Genomic DNA, 10,090 nt, shown 5'->3' on the forward strand with positions numbered 1-10,090 from the left:
AAAATGTCCCACATTAGGGCAATTCGCCCATTTAATCATTCAAACAAAATCATATTTGCTGCTCTAAACAAAGTCAAAAATTGTACATCCAAACGGAATACATTTAATTAATTATTATTAATACGTTGTCTTGTTCATTGTTTTTCACTTTTATTAAATGTTTGATATTTCCGGCACAGACCCGGGACTAAGGTGTTAATGGTGGACTATCGGACATTCAAAATGCAGCATATTTTCCCCCAAGTGTCCATCTTGTCTGTCAAAATGCATATTACGTTTCTAACTTGCAATATCATTATTTCCTCTCTCTTCACTCCAGAAGAGCGGTCTCTCTGTGTGCGGGGGATCACAGGAGGGGGGGGGGGGGGGGGTGGAGAGAGCTGTGGAATGTGGGGGATCACAGGAGGGGGGGGGGGGGAGAGAGCTGTGGAATGTGACCAATCCCCCCTGGGAGACTTCCTCCACACGTTCCGATGGCCAATTTGTTTTAAACAAAGAGTTCCCAGCATAGGCAACATGGGGGTAGGGGGCTTGTGAATGGTATGGTCCTAAGGATGTGTTCTAATCCAGTGGTTCTCAAAGTGGGGTCCGCGACCCCCCGGGGGTCCGTGGCACTCTGCCAGGGGGTCCGTTAAAAGTTTTCAGATTCATTAATTTAAATTATCATATCATTTTTTTTCATTTTTTTTTTTTTTACAAAAGGCTTCATAGTTCAACAAATAATATTTTTCTTTTTTTAATCTAAAATAGTTCATAGATTACGTTCTAATCTAACACATCTATACATTTAAAAATCAAGCGTGTCACCCGTTACCGTGGAAACAACATTAACTGGTACGTCAGTCAGAGAGTGCCGCTGCTAGCATCATAGAGATATAACACGGCTAGCATACTACGAAGATGGACAGATTTTTAAAACGACCGGTTACGGCTACAAATGAAGTAAATGAAAAACAAAAAACAAAAGTAAGGAAATACGATGAGGAGTATCTCCAATATGGATTTATTGAAGTGGAAGGGAAACCGAAATGTCTGATATGCCTGCGGTGTCTTGCCAATGAGGCAATGAAGCCTGCCAAATTGAAGAGGCACCTCGAGACCAAGCATCCAGATTATGCAAAAAAAGACCGGGCTTTTTTTGAGAGGAAGGGCGAGGACTACCGCCAGCAACAACAACGGATGGTTAATGTTACGTCTGTTTCTGCTAAAGCGCAGCGGGCCTCCTACCTGGTAGCGCAGAGGATTGCTAAGGCGCGAAAGCCCCACACAATAGCGGAGGAACTGCTGCTCCCTGCTGCGGTGGATCTGTGTGAGGTGATGGTGGGGAAAGATGCGGCTGCCAAATTGAGAAGTGTACCTCTGTCAAATGACACCATCAGACGACGAATTGAGGACATGTCTGCTGATATCAAATCACAACTGCTGGAAAGACTGAGAGGTTCTAAATTCGCGGTTCAATTGGATGAGTCCACTGATGTGTCCGGCTCTGCGCAGCTCATCGCGCTGGTTCGCTACCCGTGGGAAGGAAGGATTCAGGAAGATTTTTTATTTTGTCAAGAGTTGACGGGGCGAGCAACAGGTGAGGAGATTTTCAATGTTATAGATATGTTCATGGAGACTGGCAATGTGAGTTGGGAGTATTGCATTGCGATTTGCACGGATGGGGCAGCTGCCATGACCGGACGCAAGAGTGGGGTGGTTGCTCGTGCCAAGGAGCGCAATCCAATGATGATAGCTACCCACTGCATGCTGCACAGGCAGGCTCTGGCATCAAAATCATTGAGTCCTGAGCTACACTCCGTTCTCAGCACGGTGGTATCTGTGGTCAACCACATCAAGTGTAAGCCACTGCAGTCCCGTTTATTCGGCCAGCTCTGCAGGGAGATGGGCGCAGGACAGGACACCCTGCTGTTCCATTCAGAGGTGCGTTGGCTCTCCCGTGGAAAAGTGCTACAGCGGGTGTACGAACTGCGCTCAGAGCTTTGTGAGTTCATCCAGAATGACAAGCCAACCACTGCAGCACTCTTCTCGGACCCCGAATGGATCGCACAGCTTGCCTACCTCGCAGATGTGTTCAACTCATTGAACGATCTCAGTTTGTCCGTTCAAGGCAGATATGCCTCTATCCTGGAGGTAAGCGACAAAATGAAGTCATTCCGTGCCAAAACAGCGATCTGGAGAAGGCGGGTGCAAAATGGCATTACAGACATGTTCCCCCAACTCACAGAGTCAGCCTGTCCTCCTACAAAAAACGACCAAATAGGTCGATTGTTTAAGCAGTGTTGATCACGATATTACGACCCATAGCCACGTAGCTTTCCCATTATTCATTTCTAGCAGCAGTTTATTACAACCTTTTGTCACGTTTTGTCACGATCGTAATCCCGTGAACTTTAACCTTGCGCATCAATAAAAGTGCGACGAGCCAAGAAGATGAAGATGAAGAAGAAGATGAAGAAGAAGAAGGATTGTTAAAGAGCGTCAGAGCTTTACAAGTGGTAAATCTGATTTCTGTATTTCATTTGATTTGTTTACGCTTTTAATTAATCCTGTCGTTTTTCTACTAAGCATGTTTAACCACGATATTTCAGTTTTACGTTTTAGGGCTGGCCCGTGGCATAGGCAGTATAGGCGAATGCATGTTGTTAGCAATAGCATGGCTGTAAAGGTTAGCGCTTAGCGCTTAGCTTATATGCGCTAACGGATATGTATTGCAATATAAGAAGGTTCGTCTACAACAAGTTGTAGGGAGAGTTTTCTCCTTCGCACAAAAGGAGCTAAAATCTTGCCTAAAAACAAAACCCTTGGTAGCACGTGACATAACACATAACAATGGCAAAAGTATGTATATTCAGCTAACCAGACCAGGACATGATATGAACGTAAACAATGCGAAAGGAAATGGCACTTTAATAATAATAATAATAATAATAGTTGACATTTACATGGCGCTTTTTATAATGCACACACTTTTTCTTTCTTCGAAATGTCACCTAACATGTTGCATTAATGATAGTTAGGGTAAGTTCAACACTTGAATATCATCAGGTCATAGTTGTTTTACTACTTTAAACATTCGCTAATTCAACTTAAGTTTTGTGAAAGCATCACATCTAGTTAAAAAGAGAAATATATTTCCCTGTAATTACTGATTTACCTGGGACTTGATTGATTTTGGTGCCTGTAGTTTTATTTTGGCGAATGCTTATTTATGAAGCAACAATTAAATTACATGGTAGCACAGCTAATCTGAGTTCATCTGTTTGGTTTTTTTCAGGTCATCTATCAATTCAATTATATGAAGTAGCCTATTATCATAAAAAAATCAACGGTTCTTTTCAGAGCCATATTCCTCTTCCTACTCTCTTTCACCCCTCTCGTTTTCTTGTCTTTTGTTTTGTTTTTCTCCCTCCCTGTATGTCAGTTCATCCTTTGTTTGTTGTTGCCCTTTTTATCCTCACTTAAAAATGGCATCCAAGCAACTGAATGAATGGCTAGAGATAGGGAATGCCCTCGCAGATGAGTTGGCAAATAAGGCAAGTACAACATTATCCAAAAATGTATTATAACATTTACTCAAATGATAACAGACACACACATTACAAAGATGTGTGTGCAACAATTAAGGGAAATATATAATCTCTTTTATATATTTATATATTAAGATACCAAAGAAACCAAAGAAACCGAAGATACAGAAGATACCAAAGAAAATAACGCAAGGATCAAATGTTTCCTGGAGGAAGAGGGACCTGGATGGGAACATTATAGCCCAACATTGGAATAAGAATCGATCTGGTCTGTAAAATATAATCTAGTTCTAGTGTTTCATTAAGTTTTAATGTCGTTGGTCGGTCCTCAATAATGTTTCCCATAAATTCGTACTTTGTTTTATGCAGTTAAACCTTCCAGCTCTCAGAAGTCCCCAGAGGTCGAGGAGACACATGAGATTCCTCTACAGGTCCCAAGTCTTGGTATGCACAATGAATTCTTAAATTATCCTTCAACTTGAAATGTAGGTAATTGTTTGTAGTATGTAATAGCTTTGTTCATGATACATTGTAAAGTGAAAAGCCATGTATGGAATATCTTTTTTAAATTAAACTAAATTCCATGATTTGTTTTATATTTTGTTATTTTAGATCAACATCTTCAGACACTGAGAAACCTGTTGGGTTCTCTCACTGTCCCTGCATCATCAGAAGAAACACCCACTGCATCAACATGGACCCAAAGACAGTTGAAACGTGAACAAAAATTCAGAGCTGCAATGCCAGAGCTCCTTAATTTGAAATTGGCTGCAGAGATTGTCACTACACGTTCCTGTCTCCAATGCAAAACTGCTGATGCTGTGGTCCGGTGCTTGGACTGTGTTCCACCAGGAACTCCCTTTCTTTGTCCGGCATGTGACCCTATTATCCATGGTAAACATGTCTTCCATGACAGGGAAGCCATGTTTGATGGGTTTTACAGACCTATTCCTCCCACATCCTTAGTGGTTGTGGATGAAAGTGGCCAATATGGACTCTGTGAACAAGGTGGGTTCAAATAAGGTATTACATATTCCCTTACCATGGTTTCCTAATGTGCACTACATATACAGCGGCATCATTTTCACCATGTCGGAAGTTTGCTTTAACAGTTAAAATGTCTCAATTTGTATTGACTACATTTCCTAACATGTCCTAACATGCATATGAATCTCTGAAATTGTCTTTGCTGCAGTGTGTCTACTTCCAATTCCTCCGCCATCCCAAATCTGCTTCTGTGGTCCAAGCCAAGATTTCACCATCATCCCAGGAAAGCAGACCGTGTTGGTGACTATCAATGGTTTGTTGCCACCAGAAGACGATCAAGCAGAAATACAGGATTACTATTATACTTTTGTCCTACATTGCATAGATAGCTGTCAAATTGCACATTTATATTTTTTCTCAGGTCCATACAACGTTCGTCTGCCTTCTGTGTGCTGCCCAATTTGTTCCGCCAAATGGTCCCCGAGCATAGGTGACTTGCTGGGATACAAATACTGGCCAGCAACCGACAGCTGCAAAATTATTTTTAACTTTGATGTGTTCACATCATTCGAGCAAATGAAATTGGCCAGCCCAGCATTATCCCAGCAAGTATTTATAAAAATGCTTGAACATCGATCGTTTTCCACAGGAAGGGTAAGAATAAAATGTGGTTTTCAAGATTTTTGAATACCAAACTTTTAATTAACCAAATGAATACCATTCTTTTTTCCAGACAGGCAGAATCTGTAGCAATATCTTCCACAGAGTCTTTCGGGAGTTTGCCTTCTGTAATTACAGACAAGAAGATCTATGCCTGGTGGAGCCCTTTAAATGCCCAGCATGCATACCTGACATGCTGGCTATTGCTGTAGATGGCAATAGAAAGCATTATCGCTTCAAGAAGTCCAGAGGGTCAGTGAAATCATATTCTCATTTTAGTTGTTGTTTTATTGACTAAGCTGAATGTCTTTGCTGAAATGTCTAACTTTCCCCAACTCTGCAATTTCTTTTTCCAAAGTTTGTAGACCATCAGAAAACAATAGTTGGTTTGAAATGACACATAATTATATAAATCCAATTCATAAAAATTATTATATATGACGCCTGTAAAGTTAACTCAACTTTAAAATGTTAAATGGTTGACGTTAGTTGGATATGTTGGAGCTAAGAACCAGTTTTGGATATAATCGCTTCATGAAAAATGTATTAAATTGCCCAGGAACCTTTTTCTATGCCTTCCTCTGCCCTATTCCATGCCCATCAATATAAAGGATGTACTTTTATTTTTACCTTTTTACAAGAAGTCAGTAAACTTTTCACTAATGTTAAATAATGGTGGCAAAAGACTTTACACAGAATTACAGATCAAATTCACAAAGACCTTTTCCACATTTATGAAAATGTTATGGCAAAAGCAAATTGGCCACATTAAATAGAGGACACAATCAAACTTATGTATGTATGATAATGTTGCTTACAATGTCTTTCTCGAATTTCGCAGGACAGATGAACCGTCTCTATTTGATGGACTGTTCATTGCCCAGGACAGTAAAGTGTCTGCCTTTGTCGACAAAATCAGGAGCCAGATGACGATTGTAAGAATCTATTCAATCCCTTAACCCTTTATTTATTTTTCTTAGCACAGGGTTAAATGTAACAGATTGTGTCTATTTCAGAAAAGTGGTCGTGATGTTTGTGGACCGGCAACATTCACAGCTTGCAGAGAAACCTCACACAAGTCCAGGGCCAAGGTGGATGAGGAACGACTGCAAATAGCTGTGTGCAGACATGGCATCTTACTACAAGGCCTAAATCACTACCGTGGTGAAATATATGCCTACCCAATGTTCCTGCAGAAGGAGCTGGCTGAAGTTGCGAATGCAACATTCTTTTGTATGGATGTTGCCTGCAGGTAGTTATAACTATTGCAAAATTGGAAGTGTTTGTGGGAAACGTGTTATCTATTTAATTCTTGCACATCCAGTAGATGTAAAGCAAAAAAAACATTCATTTGGATAAATGCTGATGTTGGTTACAAGGATTGTACTGGTAATTTTAAGGACCTGGTTTATCTTTTTACTATTATGCCATCATGCAACTGGAAAAGCTAATTGATTTTGTCATTACGGGTACTGGCCTTATTTGGAGAAGATGGCAGCAAAGTTGCCTGAGCTCCAACCACTTACAGAGATGAAACCTTTTCTCTCTGTAATGCACGCCAAGGCCCACACAGGCAAATGCGAGGTACAGTATGCAAGTTAAACATTTGTGTCACTAGATTCAAATGTTTTAGAAATTGTAGTGCACATAAGAATATCATGTAGTATATTCTATTCAAGCCTGTGGAATAATTGTAATAGTTACAAATGTTGACAAAATTGTTACAAAACAGACTGTCACAAGGATAGGCTTCCAAAGCCCATTATGTTTATTTTAGTAAATATATCCGCACTGTAGAAATAATGAATGAATAGAGCTTCAAATAACTGCAGTTGTGACATTGTAGTTCAAAGCATAATTCAATATCAGAACATTTTAACTTTCTGAAATTGCTCCTGACACTGATGATAACTAAAGATGTACAGTACAAGAAATTATAATATTGAACTAAATAGCTAGATCTCATTGTTTATGATTCTGAGCAGGTGAAGTGGGGTGGCAGAAGCCAGGAAGGTGCTGGAAATACTGTCGGCGAGGAAGTGGAACAGGTTAACAGCTTCCTCTCAAGGGCAGCTCTGACAACAAAATACATGACCAAATCAGGTTGGTAGAGGAAAACAAATAGTTTTAAGTAGTGCCACATTGTAAAGCTCATATGAATTTTCATGTTTTTGTGTTTACAGCTAGAGCAGATATGATAACCGTGCTGGCTATGCAATGGAACCACAGGAAGGTGGAGAATCTCCACAAGACACTCTCAAAGAGATTTGTCAAAGTAAGACGTCCATGCTGCATTTCAAAATGTATATTAAGACTATCCGAGTTTGTTGTTGTAGTAATTTAACACCATCCTTAGCTACATGTTGTTGAATTGAATGTATTCTGCAATCATTTCATTATGATGGTGCTGCCATGGCACACTGTTCTGCCAAGAGAGTCTCTGTTCTGTTTGTTTTTAATAAAGCACTATAGGTTGATTCATCTGAATTTCTGGATAATAATAATAATGTTAATCCTGCTTGATCTTGAAAAAAAAGGGAAACTAAGGTGATACTTGCCAACCTTGAAGAGAAGGTGTTTAGCATTTCATGTTGTTGTCTGGTCAGTTAATGTGCATAAAGGAATTCAGTAAAAAACAACCTTCTCAACCAACTGGAACGCATATTCACTTTTTCCTTTTAAACATTCTAACCAGACTACACAGAGAGCACAAACTGAAGTGGACAATCTTGAGAGTCTCAAGCAAGAGCTGAACATCTCCCTGGAGGACACGGAGCAGTGGGTGTTGGAGGTCAAGCAATGGGCAGCCACTGGTATGTTATATGATCACTGTGGTATAGATTTGGTTCCATATTTCCAAACATTTGGCTTCATGTTTTATGATTACACCTTGTTGTTTCTGTTTTCAAGAGAAACATGGAGCCCAGAGTAGCCAAGAGGAGCTCCAGAGAGAAATAGATGAAATTATTTATTCCCTCCGAAGAAAGAAACACGACCTCTATCGACAAAATGGTATTTATTATTACGTTATCTAGAAACAATATTTGTTTCTTGTTGTTGTTGTTTGTATTATTAATATTAGTTTATTTGTATTTTGTTTTACTTTACAGACAGCAACCAAACAAGGCAACGCAAACGGAGAAGACTGACAGAGCTCAAGAAGAAACTCAGAGAGAGGATACTGCAGTACAACACCATTGATGCCTGTTCAGAGAAAATTGACACAGAAGCAGCATGCGGTCTGTCTGAGGATGTCATTCTGCCCTGGGAGGCGCAAGGAGATGGTAAGAAACAACTTGTTTTTGTTTGCCCTAGATATTCCATAAATTCAGTTGAAGTACTAGAATACAATCACCAATGTAACACAGAGCTATCAACATAGGTGTCACAAATCATCATGATCACAACAAATCATTTTAAAATAATGATATTGAAAGGTCTGTATGATGTTGCCCTATCAAGTCTTAATAGTCTAGTCCCACTGGGACAGGCATATCTATGGAAACAGTAAAACCCTTCCTGACCACCCTGAACTGCATACTAATGTTGAATCTCAAGACATACTGAATGTAATTCTGCCAACATAGACAGAATTGAAAAAATTCAGCAAGCGGCGAGGTTGAATTTTTTTTTACCAGATTTTAAGGTTTTGGTCAATTTAATTAAAAAAGATTGAATACAAACTGATATTATTTGTTTTATTAGCCTTACCATTGTGGTTGTTATATTTTGTGTTTTTTCCATTATAGTGGTGAACCTGCGCACAAAGAGGCGACTTTTTGACCAGGTTATGCTGGTCAGGCGTATGGAAGAGGAAAAAGTCATCATTGTGAAGGAGATGACCCAGCATTGTCAAAATCTGAGGCAGGCACTGGACAAACTGGACCGCCTCCTTCATCAGACAAAAGACGACATCAGGAACCAAAGTATGTTCCACAAATACCGATTTATAACATTTGCCACTGCCCCCCTCCCAGTGTCAAATGTCTATCACTGAATAGCATCTGTAATGATTGCATTTTTTCTGAATCACAAATCTTTTTAGCTAATATACAGCCTCGGAGTTAAACATTCAAATTGCTTATATGGAACCAACATCAATGCTAACTAAAAGTTGCCTTACATAGACTGTCATTTTGTCTTTTTATTTTAGTTTCTCCAAGCGATATAACAGAAGAGGGATACAGGGGACTGCACTGCTGTATTTTACACCATCAATATCTTCTGGAGCAGAAACTGAGCAGAGTCACCAGCACCTACAGCTGTATTGGCTCGGACTCGTCTTTTCTCATGATGGAGGAAGACATTGAAGACGGTAATGAGGACGACGAACAGGACGGTGATGAGGACGGTGGTGAGGACAACGAACAAGACGGTGATGAGGACGGTGATGAGGACAACGAACAAGACGGTGATGAGGACGGTGATGAGGACAACGAACAAGACGGTGATGAGGACGGTGATGAGGAAAACTAACAGGACGGTGATAAGGACAACAAACAGGACAACGAACAGGACTTAACAAGTCTATTGTGTTGTATGCATGTCAACGTATTAAAACGAGTATTACGATTGAATGGCTTGTTTATTACCTTTTTTTTTATATGATCCTGCTTTGCATTTACTATGTCTGGTATTCAAGTAAATGCCATTAGCAGTTATCAGTCACCTTCAGATCCGAGTTACCTCGAGGGCCAGAGGTTCCCCACCCCTGGTATAAGGTTTTGGTGATCACCCTTATTATCATCATGTCATTTAATCATGATCTGTTTAATTAGCCAATGCTTACATCCAAAGAATGTGTCTAGACTTTACTCCTACAGACACACACTAACAATACAAATTGAGCTAAGTAATACACTCACGAGCCACTTAATTAGGTACACCTTGCTAGGATGGGTTGGACCCCCATC

General features: G+C 40.0%; 2 protein-coding genes across 4 annotated transcripts; both read left to right on the top strand.

Moving 5' to 3' along the window:
* Positions 1–525: 525 nt before the first annotated feature.
* Positions 526–6,433, top strand: LOC307028104 (uncharacterized protein; the record flags this gene model as incomplete). 3 transcript variants are annotated; one of them, XM_079662882.1, is made up of 10 exons in its annotated part: positions 526–2,498; positions 3,278–3,536; positions 3,666–3,798; positions 3,900–3,974; positions 4,143–4,538; positions 4,726–4,830; positions 4,939–5,171; positions 5,251–5,429; positions 6,019–6,112; positions 6,194–6,433. In XM_079662882.1, the coding sequence occupies exons 2-10, from the start codon at positions 3,468–3,470 to the stop codon at positions 6,431–6,433; spliced, it is 1,524 nt and encodes a 507-aa protein (XP_079519008.1). In that variant the 5' UTR covers positions 526–2,498; positions 3,278–3,467. The 3 variants fall into 3 exon arrangements, with proteins under 3 accessions (XP_079519008.1, XP_079519009.1, XP_079519007.1); XM_079662883.1 differs by having other exon boundaries at positions 3,425–3,536; XM_079662881.1 differs by having other exon boundaries at positions 526–3,536.
* A 68-nt stretch (positions 6,434–6,501) lies between these two features.
* On the top strand, positions 6,502–9,754 carry LOC307028105 (uncharacterized protein). The gene is made up of 8 exons (XM_079662884.1): positions 6,502–6,761; positions 7,163–7,280; positions 7,361–7,452; positions 7,873–7,990; positions 8,088–8,189; positions 8,288–8,461; positions 8,927–9,103; positions 9,331–9,754. Exons 1-8 carry the CDS (start codon positions 6,669–6,671, stop codon positions 9,651–9,653), a joined length of 1,197 nt encoding a protein of 398 aa, XP_079519010.1. The 5' UTR covers positions 6,502–6,668; the 3' UTR covers positions 9,654–9,754.
* Positions 9,755–10,090: the final 336 nt, after the last annotated feature.

This window comes from Notothenia rossii, assembly GCF_949606895.1.
Source record: "Notothenia rossii genome assembly, chromosome: 2".
Lineage (NCBI taxonomy): Eukaryota > Metazoa > Chordata > Actinopteri > Perciformes > Nototheniidae > Notothenia > Notothenia rossii.

What these genes read in the sequence shown, in the direction of transcription:
- LOC307028105 (XM_079662884.1), top strand. Translation starts at nt 6,669, where the DNA reads ATGGCAGCAAAGTTGCCTGAGCTCCAACCACTTACAGAGATGAAACCT. An exon ending in CAAGCAATGGGCAGCCACTG is followed by an intron (nt 7,991 to 8,087) that starts GTATGTTATATG and finishes TCTGTTTTCAAG; the next exon opens with AGAAACATGGAGCCCAGAGT. An exon ending in CTGGGAGGCGCAAGGAGATG is followed by an intron (nt 8,462 to 8,926) that starts GTAAGAAACAAC and finishes TTTCCATTATAG; the next exon opens with TGGTGAACCTGCGCACAAAG.